The sequence below is a fragment of the Euleptes europaea genome, chromosome 3 (assembly GCF_029931775.1).
Source record: "Euleptes europaea isolate rEulEur1 chromosome 3, rEulEur1.hap1, whole genome shotgun sequence".
NCBI classification, from domain to species: Eukaryota; Metazoa; Chordata; class Lepidosauria; order Squamata; family Sphaerodactylidae; genus Euleptes; species Euleptes europaea.
This window is the reverse complement of record NC_079314.1, coordinates 81,214,019-81,229,289: the sequence shown is the minus strand read 5'-3', so window position 1 is coordinate 81,229,289 and position 15,271 is coordinate 81,214,019. Positions and strand designations below refer to the sequence as shown.

Sequence of the window (15,271 nt, the reverse complement as noted above, 5' to 3'; positions counted from 1 at the left end):
ACATGTGATGTAAAGAAAAGGGGTGCGATTCCCAGGAGGTGCTTTTAGAACAAGGACTGTCATTCAGGCCATGTACCTCAAATCCCACATAGTGAATTTTTGGTGTATTCTGACACAAACGTCTCAATACCTAGTGTAAGAACAAGTTGTGGTAAGTGTGTTGAGAGATGTATAATGACCAGTCTAAATGTTACCCAAGATAATTGGATCTCTTTTAAGACTCCGTAATAACTGGACAGGGGGAAATACTATGGGAAGGAGAATTAGCCCTTTGTCTATGTTGTTTCCAATATTCCCCACATCTTCAAGGACAATTTAGTCAGAGATTGTGCATGTGCATACTTACTGCTCTTCAGTACTGTGATCCTAATTCAGTTCAGGCTCCTTTCTATCTCCTTTGCAGCCTCTCTTTAAAAATCTGATTTACTGTTCTGTAATGTAATGTGCAGTTAGGTTTTAAGTGTTTCTGTGATTTAGAAAAACGTGATACTGTCCTGAGTGCTTTTAACCTTCAGGGCTTTCATTGGATGCTTATTAATCCTGAAGTTCTTTAACTGTTGTGTTTTTGTTCTCAGATGCTTTAAGATACTGAGTGCTAATGGTGAAATAAAAGTATTCAGACCAAGGGACCGTGATGATATAGTAAAAACTGTGATTGAGCCAATGGCCTCAGAGGGACTGAGAACCATATGTCTGGCATTTAGAGACTTCCCAGCAGGAGAACCTGAGCCAGAGTGGGACAATGAAAATGACATTGTCACAGGTCTTACATGCATTGCTGTTGTAGGCATTGAAGATCCTGTAAGGCCGGAGGTAGGGAAAACTCATCTTTACAGTATGCCCTTAGGAATTTTTCTTTTTTGCAAAGCTGTTAAGCTGTCTTTTCTAGGATCTTTACCATGATGAAGAACAAATAAAAGAATACCCAGACACTCTGTTTAATTGTCTCTCATGTTGATGAAATAATGTCTGATATAGTTTATCCTAACTACAGTTTGCATGTTTATGTTGACTGGTATGGCCTCAGTCTTGTAATCCCTTTAGTGAGTGAATAATGTAACTACTACAAATTGTGTCATTTCTAGGAAAGCACCCTACAATAGAATTGATATTGATCTTAGAAGTGAATTTCAAACAACAACAACAAATCTTGGTGTACAATAAACTTTTATAAAACGTTTTATAAAAAGTTTATACATGCATTTAATCTAAGAAATTAAGAAAAGTTTGCTACTGTCTTTTTAAACAGATCTGAGGCCTAGTTCTCACCAATAACAGATAAGGCAATAAACTTGTGACTGTACCACTTTGGTCTGCAGGTTGGGGGAATTGTACAATTTGAATGCTTCCTCTACATAAAACACAAAAACAAAACACCTATCCGTGTGTGAGGAGCTTTTTTTTTTTTAATAGAAGGATCACTCTAGTCATTGTAAACTCTAATCTACAGTCATAAGTGGTACGGTTGTTATAAGTATACCACTCAATTTGTGGTATTGTGAGAGGTAGGCCAATGCCAGAATATTGTGAGAAACGTTTTGTGTCAACTGCAGTAAATTGCAGTCCCAGCCCGATTTGAGCCTAATTGTCTTCCAGATGTGGGGCAAATAAGCTTGTAGTAATGTGCTCATTTAAGAAAATGGCCAGAATAAGCCATAGGAGTGCTAATATATATATTAAAAAAATCCTAATAACATGAAGGGGTAAATTGCCCCCTAGAACTGTAGAGCCATAGTACAACTGAAGCTCAATGTCAGAAGGTCATAGATAGACCTCTAAAACATTGTCTGTCAGAAGGTCATAGATAGACCACTAAAACATTGTCTGTGCTGGGAAGGGGGCCATTTTGTGAACAGAGTACTTGAGTATTTCCTTGTTCTTGAGAACTACAGTAGCAAACAGGTTTTTTGTGCATACTGTTCTCTTTCTTATTTAGGTACCTGATGCAATAAGAAAATGCCAGCGTGCTGGTATAACTGTGCGTATGGTTACTGGTGACAATATTAACACTGCCCGTGCTATTTCTTTAAAATGTGGCATTTTGCATCCTGGTGAAGACTTCCTATGCCTAGAAGGCAAAGAATTCAATAGACGAATACGTAATGAAAAAGGAGAGGTGAGTCTGATTAATAAATGTTCTAGTTTCAGTTGAAATCTTAGTTATATGAGACTAATCTAAATTAGCTTTACAGATAGAGTCTAATCTAAATTATTTTTACAGATAGAACAGGAGCGAATAGACAAACTTTGGCCGAAGCTTCGTGTGCTTGCAAGGTCTTCCCCTACCGACAAACATACCCTAGTAAAAGGTAAATAAATATCCTTGCATTAATGTGTTTGAATCCCCACTCTGTCATGAAAACTTGCTGGGTGACGTTGGGCCAGTCGTACACTCTTAGCCTCATCTACCTTACTATGTGGTTGTGAGTATAAAAGGGAGAACATTGCAAGTTGCTTTGGGTCCCCAATGGGGAGAAACGTTGGGTATAAATAGCTAAACAACTTTTAAAACCAATTCTTGCATTAACTTTGGGTGTAAAAAAAATCCAAACTACTTTGCAAGTGCAAAAAGGGAGTGATGTCTAGAAGATTCATCAAAGTAGTTCTTCATAATAGTAGTATATAGGTGTTCAAGAGAGCTGGAGCCATAACTTGTAATATGGCATGGATAGCATATATATACCACATTAGCTCATAATTGAGTTCATTATACATGTTTGAACTAAATACCAATGGTGCTTTGATTTTAGGCATAATAGACAGTACAGTTGCAGAACAGAGGCAAGTCGTAGCCGTGACTGGTGATGGAACCAATGATGGCCCAGCACTGAAAAAAGCGGATGTTGGGTTTGCTATGGTAAGAAATTTGACCACTGTCATCAGTGTCTCTAGTAAAAATATAACAGCTTAAGCAAACTGCGAGAACTGGTTGTAGTGTGAACCATGGTGATGACTGAATAAAAGAGAGTTGTCAAGACAAGAAGTGAATGCACCTTGCGCTGCCTGCCTGGCTTCTAGTCAACTTTGTTCTCAGATGGCCATGGTGCCAGGACGGCACAGCTGAAGATAAGTGTACAAGTCAAATGCCCATGGGTTAGATCAAGACTAAAATTTCCATCAGTGGAATGGAACGTTCCTGCCTCCCCCCTCCTACTGCAGCCCAGAGATTACCACTAACTGCTGCTTCTGGAGGGTAGTGGACTCTGGGGAATGGCATGCAGGCACTCTGCAGTGGGGAAGGAGGGATTGGTGTAAATTGCTCCTCCCCTTAGTGAGAAATTTAGTTTGGATCCAGCCCGAAAAAAAACAGTTACCTGTTTTTTACAAGTCTAAAAAAATGGCAGTTTACTGGCCACTTACATAGAAACTCTTTTTAATCCTCTGTCTGTAGTTGTAGCGTATTACTGGAAAAATAGAAGTGACCTAAATCTAAAACACACCTTTAAGTACATCTGGATTTATTTGAACCTGGGACAGAGTACTAGAAACTGATCAAATGGTGGAAGAAATATGTTGATGTTGAAATAGGTAGTATCTTTAGAAGGGTATGAAGAAACAAAATTCGCTTATAGTAAGGACATATCGAAGGAGAGCTAGGGAGGGGCTAAGATAGGGAATTGGAGAAGAGAAATGTGTGGCTGTTCCTTGTGGCAGAAAAGATCTCACAAAGCTTACCATTAACCATGTAACTAAGAGGTGTGGTGGGTTGTGAGATGTTAACGTGGTTCCTGCTCAACTGATACTGCTTCTGAGCACCTAATTCTGAGATCAGGTTTCATTTGTTCTTCCTTTTCCTTGTCTTGGTGTTGTGACACTGCAACTAAGATCAGTGTAGACTACTTTATCTTTGTAGAATTTGGTGTCAGTTGGATCACTTACATGACACTGAACCTTGCCTGCTTTACGTATTTTCTTTTCTTTTTTGATGCTGACTAGGTAGCGATGCTTTTTCCAGGGAGCAGAACCAGTCAGTCTAGTTATGTTTGTGGGAGGCCAAGCTGTAGTTACCTCCCATACCATTCTCATGTAGCATTTAAAGTAAAAGTTTCTTGTTTAGTTGATGCTTAACTTGAAGGGACTTTTTAACAAATAGCCATATTGCTTCATATGAATATTAACATGCTTTCTGCACCTTACACTTGAACATGTGCAGCTTTTTACTCTGTATAGAATTAAGCATTTGGCACCAGTAGCTAACTGTCGTTCTTCTAAGAAAATATTGCCTTTGTACTCTAGAATTAATTTGCTTCAGTGTCGTGGAAAACTCAGCAACTGTACTATTGTGCCATCTAGTGGCTTTGTGGATTAACTGCAGTTAACTTTTAAAAACATTCTATCCATAGCGAAGATGTTCAGAAAATTGGTCTTTTTATTATTCCTACCAAAGCGGAAAATGTGTGAGATTCTGAAGGCGAATGAATATTTCAGTATATTTTTCCAGTACTGCTGTTACATGGCATTCTTCATTAGGTTTGCTACTCTTCGTGTTAACAAAGTCATTAGTTGGGTGAAAGCAATACACGAGAATTTAATTGCTGTGATCGGCCTGTACTTTAAAATGTTGACCTAACCCATTGCATTTAAGCTGAAGGAATGACAGGTGTTATCATTTGAGGTTGCATAAATTTGATGCTGGTTTGATACTTTAAAGCCTGGGCAGTGCAAAAACTATATTATAGTGCAGTGTCATAGAACCACCTGGGGGTAAGTGCTTAAATGCAACGTGTGCGCCTAAAATGTGATAATGCCCACTACTACTTATGTTCTGCCTTTTGTTTTTTCATCATTCCTTTCAGGGTATTGCTGGAACAGATGTTGCTAAAGAAGCTTCAGATATTATTCTTACAGATGACAACTTCTCAAGCATTGTTAAAGCAGTTATGTGGGGACGAAATGTTTATGACAGTATTTCCAAGTTCCTTCAGTTCCAGCTTACTGTCAATGTAGTAGCTGTAATTGTTGCTTTCACAGGAGCATGTATTACACAAGTAGGTATTTGTGTGCTCATTTTCAGCTAGTGAGGTTGAAAATGTGCTTCGTGTAAATTGTGTTACATTCAGAATGATCCTTAGAGCCCTTTATCAAAGGTGCTCTTTAAAGGAAAATTACCTGATTTCAGTAATTTTTAGTGCAAAATTGTTGACTTTCAGGATATTTGTGTTTTATGTACTAGGAAACATATTGTTTTTATAGGATTCTCCCTTAAAAGCTGTGCAGATGTTATGGGTAAACCTAATAATGGACACCCTGGCCTCTCTTGCTTTGGCAACCGAACCTCCCACAGAGTCTCTCTTGCTTCGAAAACCATATGGTAGAAATAAACCTCTCATCTCACGCACAATGATGAAGAATATTCTGGGCCATGCTTTCTACCAGCTTGTGGTTGTTTTCACACTCTTGTTTGCAGGTAAGAATCCTAAAATTTTGTTTTGTGCTTGAGTAATAAGCTCTTGTGGCTGCCCCTTGAAAATTGCTATTGTAGGTCTCTCCAGTATCCCATTTTTAATGGGAATATTTTACCTGGGAATCTGAACTGGCCCTGGATATTTAGAATATACCACTCTTTCCTTCACAGGTGAAAAAATCTTTGACATTGACAGTGGAAGAAATGCACCACTGCACGCCCCTCCTTCAGAGCACTATACTATTGTATTTAATACGTTTGTGATGATGCAGCTCTTTAATGAAATAAATGCCCGAAAAATTCATGGTGAAAGAAATGTATTTGAAGGAATTTTCAATAATGCTATCTTCTGTACTATAGTTCTTGGCACATTTATTGTACAGGTGGGTAGACAATTAGTAAATTACTGATAACAAATGTATCTTGGTGCTTTACAATGTGTCAGAATAGGTATCACTGGGCAGGACAAATACAGTATATAATTTTCGGTCATTCTTGGAAGTTCAACTTACTGAAACCTAAGTTTGTCATCACTGTGCATTTATTTATTGATTTACAAATTTGTATTCTGCCTTTCTGCCCAATTCTACCCCCCATTATCCTAATGTGTTTACAAGTCCAGTATTAGCAGCTTTCTTAATGACACTTTTCCCACCTGTGGCTTTTAAGGCACAGGACTGGGCTTCAGAACCTCCAAGTTACTACAGTGCTTGCTGAAACAAGCATAGTTAGTTTCTGTTCAAATTACACAATTTGAGATAGCAATTATATTTGCATGTCAGACTAAATATATTTTGGCCTGTTAAAAATTGGACATTGATCACTTGTGGAAGAGGGATATGGACTTGAACGCTTTTAGTTTTAACTGATAGTTACCATAATCGAAATTGGCATGTTGCAGGATTAATTAGGAAGTACTCTTTCAGATGCTCGGGTTTTTTGTTGTTGTTGTTGCTGTTCTGCAACACACAAGCAATACTTCTAGGGTAAACAAAGCTTTGATTCTGTGAATAGCTTCAGACGGGGGCAACTTGAAATTAAAAATGGGGAGTAATTGCATTCATTGTTATTGCTGGTAAATTGAAGCAGCTAGTTTATTGGAATGCATAATTCTCTCAAATTATGTTAAGCCTGTTACTGTCTGTGCAGGTGGTAAAAACAGTCCTCAGCACTTGTGTTCCTCTTGAAAGTTACATAATTGCTTCTGAGTTTGATATGCAAGATACACCAATAGTTCTCTTGTGGAAGGGAAGGCTGAAAGTCATTAGAAGTTTTTCAACCTAGTTACATCATTTCTAGCACCATTTGCTAACCTGGAAGTGAGCACCTAAACTGTGCATTGTTCAGTAACCAACAAACCTGTTTCATTTCTTTTAACAGATAGTTATTGTACAGTTTGGTGGAAAGCCTTTCAGTTGTTCAGAACTTACAATAGAACAATGGCTATGGTCAGTTTTTCTAGGAATGGGAACACTACTTTGGGGCCAGGTAAGTAGAAATATCTGCATTTTCAGCAACTGAATGGCACAGTGCTAGCATTCTGTACATGTGTGTAGTCATATACTGTACTTTCTCCATTTAAGCAACTTATTCCTTGCTTTATTACTTACATTTTGAATTTTCAAATAACTTTGGGAAAGGCAGCCTTTATTGGCACAGTCTTCCCTTCTGCTGCCTGTCACCAAGTATTAGTAGTATGCCTTTATTGCATCTACTAATGTTTTCTTGCAACACTGGGCTGGTTTGTAAGGCCTTACAATTTCCTTATCTACTAATTTATTTATTATTTTGATTTGTAACCCATGCTCTGGGCGAGTTAGTAAGTAGCTTTCTTATAAAATTTTGGGGAGAAATCTGTAGTCATTTATTTGGAATTTTATTTGGCAGTATTCCTAAATCCAGATTGTGTAAAGTTTGACCCTTTTAATAAAATTAACTTTTTTCCCCCCAATTGGCCATAGTTGATATCAACAGTTCCAACCAGCCAATTAAAATTTCTAAAGGAAGCTGGCCATGGAACACAGAAGGAGGAGATTCCAGAAGAAGAGCTAGCAGAAGATGTCGAGGAGATTGATCATGCCGAAAGAGAACTGCGACGTGGTCAGATCTTGTGGTTTAGGGGCCTAAACAGGATACAAACTCAGGTATGGTCTTGGAAAAGGTAGGAGATAATGAGGGTTGAAGGGGTTATGAATCTTCCCATTGATCTCAGTTCCAGTATGGGGTGGGGTGGGGGGTCATAAACTTGTATGAATGTTCCCTATATGGGGAAATGGATTATTCTAATGCCACATGCGCCTTCTTTACTTCACCTCTGAATGCTTCTTTTGCCTCTTTATCTGCTCTATAAAAGTGCCTTTTTCTTTACTTTTTTTATGTGTTGTAGATGGGATGGTCCTTTCTCTTGTTCTCTCTCTCTCTTGCTGAGCAAGCTGTCACAATCTCTGATTCCTTGCAGATGGATGTAGTGAATGCTTTCCAGAGTGGAACTTCCATTCAGGGGGCTCTAAGGCGGCAACCTTCCATCGCCAGCCAGCATCATGATGTAACAAATATTTCTACCCCTACACATGTAGTGTTTTCCTCTACTACTACTGCTTCTACTACTGTGGGGTGTGAGTGTGTGTTCCTAAGTGCATGAAATTAACATTTCCTGATCCACACACCTAACGCTTCTCATTTTCTCCTCTAGTCTTTAAATTCATCATTAAAGCTTCTCATTTTTTTTCTCACAAAATGGGAGTCTTCAACCCTCCCCCCTTTTTTTCTTTGAGGGCTATAACACAGGTGGAACAGCTGCAGCAGAGATTTACAGTGAATGCTGTGAGCCTGCATATATTGTGCCTTTGTTCTTGCACAGAGGGGATGTGAAAAACAACAACTAGAAATAACTGTGATAAATATTTGAGTATATGCCTTCAGTTGTAACTATTTGCAAGAAGATTTACAATATAATTTGAGATATTACAAACTGGCCCAACATAAGGAGGTGACTTTAAGATGCTTACTAATAAGGTATAGAAGTTCAAATATAACTTGTGCAGTACTTGCAACTTACAGATTGGACATTTGGCTTGAAAACCTTGACTGTGCACTCCATTGATGCAGAGATTACACATTAAGTCTGCTTGCAGACTTAATGCAAAGTTGTAGAATTTGGGTTATTTTTGGAAACTTGAAACTGAACTTCTAACAGTGCAATCCTATGCAGAGTTACTGCAGTCTAAGCCCACTGAAACGAAGAGGCTTAGACTGGAGTAACTTTCTGTAGGATTGCTCTGTAAGTGGTGCTTTTGACTCTAATGCTCATTAGTTAGACTTGTTTATTTCTAGGTCCTTTTGCTGATAGTATTTGAACTTCTGTGGGTTAATTTAAGTAACTTTTCTTCTAGCTTATTTTTCCACAAAGATAATTCTGTGTTAATCCCATTTAGTGATTAGAATTGAAAGAATGGATAGAGGAAAGTACATAAATAAAGATTACAAATATTTGTGGTGAAATGGCACAATTACTGTAAAATCCTTTGTATTAAAACAATCTTAAATCAACCTTAAACCCTAAAACTTCAAGTTTTTCCTGAGCAGGGAAGGCACATTATTTTTAAACTTAAATATTCTTCAGGTTTAATCTTACTCCAATAGAAAATAAATGGCAGCTAGTTCTTAATAAATAGACTTTGAGAATGATTTCTCTTTTTACATTGTTCTTTATATGCCCTTACAAGGGCAATATTGGATCACATGGAAGTTGTATTTCAATATTTTGCTTATAATTATAAAAATAGCCTGGCAGTATTTGTCTGCCACTTGGCCCTATCACAGTATATGGAAAAAACAAACAAACTACCTGTACTGGTTTGTTTGAAATGGTTAAATGCCAACCTTTCTATTGACCAAGTCAGGACCCAAGGTGGGTAACAGTAAAAGTACATAGACTATCTAAAATGGCAAGGAAAGCAATCTCATCTAACCAGGGTATAGTACTACCTATACGTGAACTTCAGAAATATCACTTGACAAGTCCCTTACCTGGTTTACTTTATAAACCAATCTTGTTTCCCTAGATAGGATTTTATGTATTATATGTATTGTAGTCTCTTAAAACGGAGAAGTGTAAGCAGATACTCTTCTGTTGCTTCCTGTAGGATAATATTGCTGCAAGCCATCTCTTTGATGCATCAGGTTGGATTCAAAGATGCCCTTCTGTAAGCAGAAGGCACTGTCATTCTTACAAGGAGTGATCTTCAGGGTTTTTTCCAGATCTTGCACTTGAGCTAGGGTCATCTGTGTCGCATCATATGCGGTTCTAGGAGATTGCGCAAGTTTCATGTTTCCAGTAGAACCAGCTTGTTCAGTAGTATACATCTTTTGTCTAGAGCATTGTTCTTGTATGTTATGGTGATTCATTAATAATTGAAGGCTGTTTCATTAGTGTCAAGTTTATGTGTAAGAAACACGGAAGTGCAAATATTAATACTGTTTCTATACCTCAAGTTGTCAGTTTAGCAGATCGCTTCCAAGGAATGTTGCGGTCAAAGTGCATTTGGCAATGATTAGGCTGCCAATATATTTAAGTCTCAACATAGCCAAATCTGTGGATACTCAAATCTGGAGATTGGAGCCGTGAACAGACAAGACAGATCTTTCTACAAACCTGGAAAACACTGAGGTTCACAGAAAAATCAGATAGATAGATAGATAGATAGATAGATAGATAGATAGATAGATAGATAGATAGATAGATAGATAGATGTTAACCCCCCTCCCAACCACACACACACTAATTGGAGAGCAGGTAGCTTTAAGAAATGAATGCCTTCAGTGGCCATCACCAGACCACCACACAGTGCTGCCAGCCTTCAAGACTTTGTGTCTGTTAGTAAAAGGCAGGAGGACGGGACAGGGCCCTTTGTAGGCCTGTTTTGGCCTTTAATGGAGGACTCATTGGGAACAGACCTGGCAGCAACTGCTGAATGAATTGATACCATGCAACTTGCATGACTCATTCGGCCCTGGCTACTTGCTACTATTCAACAGCAGCCACCTCATGAAAGCCAGTGTGGTTTAGTAGTTAAGAGTTTCAGACTAGGATCTGGGAAACCCAGGTTCTAATCATGACTGCATCATGGAAGGTCACTGAGTGACTTTGGGCCAGTGACATATTCTCATCCTAACTTACCTCACAGCACTGTTGTGATGATAAAATGGAGGTCAAGAGAATTATTAAGCTGCTTTGAGTCCCCATTGTGGAGAAAGGCAACAAAAAATGAAGTAAATAAGTATAACTGAAGGTGGGGGAGCAGGTAAAAGGTAGGTTGATTAGTGGGTGGGAAGGAGGGAAGGAAGCTGTGAAAGGGGCGAGGATATAGGGCTTCCAGGAGAGGCAAAAAAGTAAATGATGTGGGGAAGGGGATACACGGGAAAGTGACGTGCCCCTGCAAGTCTCCATGGATTCCTTACCACACAACTGGGTCCAGCGACCAACACTATACAATTTAGTCATAGTTTTCCTACCAGAGGAAGGGAAGGGGGGAAAGCTGAATGGGGGGGGGGCAGATAAATGTAGGTTGGGTGGTTGACGGGAAGGAGAGAAGGAAGCAGAAAAAGGAGATGGGCTGTGGAAATCCTGGGGGAGAGGGAAATGAGATCCCCCCCAACAAGTCCTTGCAGGTTCTTCACCACACAACTGGTGCTGGCCTGGGACCAGCCTGACAGCTGGTGCCCCATAACCGGGTCATAATTTTCCTTGGTAGAGGCTGCCAAGGGGAGGGAAAGCTGAATTCAGGGAGGCACTGATAGGCAAGGTAGGTTTGCTGGTGAGTGGGAAGGAGAGAAGGAAGCAGGAAAAAGGGGGAGACTGTGGACTCAGGGAAGACAGAGAAAATGAGATGCCTCCCCACAAGTACTTGCGGGTCCCTGCTTGTATTTCCCCTGATACTATAAAATTAAAACTGCAGGTCAGATTTCACTAGTGCAAATGCTTTCCTCTATAGAAAGGAACCTTCCCCTGAAACGAGAGCCTTGTGTCAGGGGAAGGCTCCTTTCTGAGGAGTGAAGCAGAACATTATTGGAATGGATCTGTGGGATCTCACTACGGAATTGTGGTCCTGGAGCAAAGAGGCTGTGATTCAGCAAGAGAATGCTTGGAATAGAACCTCCTAATAGCAGAACACCTGAACTTCCACAAGCAAATTATGATATAGAATATTGCTGTTAGTATGTGTACTGATTTGTCTCCACAGAGGTTCTCAACCTTCATGAAATGCAACAAGTTCATGTAAAAAAACACTTCAAATTAAAACCATAAAATTAATAAACTTATGAAATGAAGGATGGGTGAGGGGAGCCAGCAGAATTTTAAAACACTGAACTCAGACACTACAGAACATAGGGAGTGTTTAGTTCTTCTAACCGTATAGTGGGAATTAGAAGGGGGTGACTGTGAACCAATCCTGGAGCAGGCCTGTGAAGATGGAGTCACTCCACCTTTGTCTTACCTGGCCTCTGTGGTAAAGGAGGGGTTGGGCTAGATGAACTATATTAATATTGATGGCAGTTTCATTCAGCATAATGAAATATACTGATTCTCAACTCCTTGGATAAACCGAGTAGCTTGGCCATAGAAAACAAATGGTCGACTCTCGTGTGCCAAAAATACAGAATCTCATTATTTGCTGTGTTGCGTTTTTTCAGTTCTGCAGAAATTAATTTCACCATTGTTTGAACTTACAAAGGTTTCCATCTGTATGAGAATCTGCCGTCTGCGTAACTGTTCCATATATGTTTCTATTTTGTCTTCATTTAATGCAACTGAAATGTTTCACCTCACAGTATGAAGGTAGAGGACAGAAAACAACTGTATCTTACAGATGAAATATTATTTTGTATTTCTTCTTGATGCCACAAATCCTTGGTGGAACTCGTGACAGACATTACTATGGAAGTGTTTTGCTGGGTGGTGTATACTCAAATATTTATAGCTTGTTTTTGCATGATAATGGAGGGAAATGCAACCTTTTGATATTTGATACTTTATGTTTGCTTGGTTTTTTATAGTTGAAAGCATCTTAATTCACAGCATTAGGGAAAAGTAATCAATCTGCTCAGGCTTATAGAATTCCCCCCTCCTTTGTGTTGCAAAACTAAGATTTTATCCAGTTCATTAAATCAAGCAACATTCTTCAGATTGGCTTTTTTAACAGAAAACAATCTTGTGTTAATTTAAGTGTAGTATTAAAATTTGTAGAGCTTTCCAATTTTTCAGTGCACATAATTTTTATACCTACCATAGCCTGATAGGGCTGTACTGAAATGCTCTTCATTATTTCTTAGAGTTTATTGCAAATTCCACTGCATTACATACAAATTCAGTTCACTCATGTCTAGCTGTTTGTGGATTCAAACTCATAAAAACCATGTTTCACTGATTGTAAGCCTGCTGAAAACTAACCTTGGTGTGTTTTTTCACATTTACAGATCCGAGTGGTGAATGCGTTTCGTAGTTCTTTATATGAAGGATTAGAAAAACCTGAGTCAAGAAGTTCAATCCACAACTTTATGACGCATCCAGAGTTTAGAATAGAAGAAGATTCTGAGACTCACATTCCCCTTATTGATGACACTGATGCTGAAGACGATGCGCCAACGAAACGCAACTCAACTCCTCTTCCGCCCTCTCCCAACAAAAATAACAATGCAGTTGACAGTGGAATTCATCTTACCACAGACTTGAACAAGTCTGCTACCTCTTCATCCCCAGGGAGCCCACTACATAGTTTGGAAACATCACTCTGATTGTAAGCTGAATGTTTTAACGCATTAGCTGCATTGTAAAGGAACAAATTAAAACTTGGGTCTTCTACTCATTGTGACGGGCAAGAAGGTATTCTTGTCTTGGACTTCAACAAGAAGATACACACTTGTACGAATGTAGATTTATTTTTTTAAAAAAGAGCTTTCTGCCAGACTTGAGGGTGCTTGGGGGGGGAGTAATAATGAACTCTGACAGATAAACAGTAACTTGGCATAAGTGACCTGTGGATCATCAGCTGTACTTAAGAATGGCCCTTCTGAGTACGTTAAGCAGAGCTTTAGTTTCTCGTTCCTTTTTGAAGAGAGGGCTGGGAAGGGCGAGGAAGCCCTGGATCACTGAATTGATAACTTTAATTTCTGTTGTTGGCTGTTAATAATTTGGATTATTTATGTTTATAAATGATACAGATCTGTTTACAAGGTTTGTAGATACTTTTTGTTCCTGTTCATAGATGGGAAGCTTCCTTATAAATGATGCAGAAGAAAAAAAATTAGTCCATCAAATACTGCTGTATTTTTCAGGAAAAGGGTGTTTCTATTGAAACTGTACTAAATTTTTTGCCTGCAATTTACCTTGTTAAATATTGTAGATAAAATTGCTACTACTAATAGCCAAATAGGTAACACTAATGCTTTGTAAAAACCATGAGCAGTGGTGTTCTAATGAAGTTATGGCCTCTGTCCTAATTAGTTTCTTAAACATTTACTACTTAATGGTTTTGAAACAACTGTTAAATTTTTAAAAATTGAGAAACTTGATGAATAACTTCTGTTCAAAATTTAGTAGAGGATTGTTTAATGCAGGAAAATGTGATGGAACTTGCTTGAAATACTTTTGTTATCTCAGGCAAAATGGATTAAATCAAAATACATCAGAACCTTAGTCCTTTTGGTTTTTGTCTAAACACAATAGCTTAGTGCTGTCTTGGTGAACTGTGAGTGGAGCTGTTTATTTTTCTAATCTAGTATCCTTACAGCATGAAGGCTGTTGGCATTTGGAACATTATGAATAGGTAGCATACATGTTTTCTTTTGTTTTGAAATTCATTTGTAAAAAAATAAAATAAATCAGCCCTTTTTATTAAAAATAAATATGCACCAATGGTTTTTACAAGACTCGGTACCTTTACATTAAGCACTTACAAATATTGCTTTGATTTTGGTGGGTTCGTTTTGGGTGGACGTTTCGTAAATATTTTGCAATTTTCCTTTTTAACACTGATAAATTGGAAGGCTAGCAGTAGATAAGGCTGGAAGACCTTATCCAAGCAAAATTCATTGTCCTATAAAGTTATTTTTGACTTGCATTTTTTAAAAAGTCACTAATTGGACTTATATTCAAATAGCAAATACTGATGATTCTTGTAAACAACCTTCTGGAGGCCAAAAACAGCAAGAAAAAGAATAATGTTCACACATGAGGATCTGCAAACTGACTTCTTAAAAGTGGCTGCCTTTACAGTTAGTTCATTCTTCCTTTTCTTTTTGTCTTTTTAACCTTTCCTGTTCCTGAAGTTACTAGATACTTTTCTTTTGCCAGAGGAGCCAAACAAGGAATAAGAATACTGAAGAAATGTAGTTCAAATAAATAGTTTAAAAGTACTGCCAAGTGGAAAATTGAAAGAGCATCCTTGACAGTAGCTCCTTTGTGTACTGAGCCATGGCTGAAGACACCCAGGAAATGATCTTTGTTTATTTTAAAGTCCTTTTGTAAGAGCTGTGCCTTTTTCATAGGGGAAACTAGAATGTATTTTAGCTGTTAAGTTAGGCCTTGACTTGCCCCATTTGGAGGAGAGACGTTCTGGGGAAACTAGGTTAACAAAGGAGAAAGGGAAAATGCACCATTAAAATAGCGTCATGTCCTACTGACACAATACAGTGGTGAATGCAGCCTGTTCCCACTCCTCACTGTTCTTCTGGGACCTCCAGCGTTAGCTTTTCAGGGGTCATAGAGAACTGCTGGGGAAAAGGCAACACTGGAAATATTGCATCCATAGGGTGTAGAATTTAACTCAAGTATGAGATGCTGTTCCAGAGAGGTGTAACACATGATGT

The 15,271-nt window shown here is 38.5% G+C and overlaps 1 protein-coding gene across 7 annotated transcripts in view; it reads left to right on the top strand.

Moving 5' to 3' along the window:
• Window positions 1–14,094, top strand: part of ATP2B1 (ATPase plasma membrane Ca2+ transporting 1) — a 52,769-nt gene extending 38,675 nt beyond the window's left edge. For 2 of the 7 annotated variants that reach the window (XM_056847551.1, XM_056847550.1), the window contains 11 exons: window positions 576–813; window positions 1,937–2,116; window positions 2,222–2,309; window positions 2,751–2,857; window positions 4,797–4,988; window positions 5,194–5,407; window positions 5,576–5,787; window positions 6,785–6,892; window positions 7,366–7,548; window positions 7,863–7,949; window positions 12,881–14,094. In XM_056847551.1, coding sequence (XP_056703529.1) covers window positions 576–813; window positions 1,937–2,116; window positions 2,222–2,309; window positions 2,751–2,857; window positions 4,797–4,988; window positions 5,194–5,407; window positions 5,576–5,787; window positions 6,785–6,892; window positions 7,366–7,548; window positions 7,863–7,949; window positions 12,881–13,198 — 1,927 coding nt within the window. In that variant the 3' untranslated portion in view covers window positions 13,199–14,094. Of the gene's footprint in view, window positions 1–575; window positions 814–1,936; window positions 2,117–2,221; window positions 2,310–2,750; window positions 2,858–4,796; window positions 4,989–5,193; window positions 5,408–5,575; window positions 5,788–6,784; window positions 6,893–7,365; window positions 7,549–7,862; window positions 8,020–12,880 lie in introns of all 7 variants that reach the window. The other 5 variants (XM_056847553.1, XM_056847552.1, XM_056847557.1 and 2 more) reach the window with 4 other exon arrangements.
• Window positions 14,095–15,271: the final 1,177 nt, after the last annotated feature.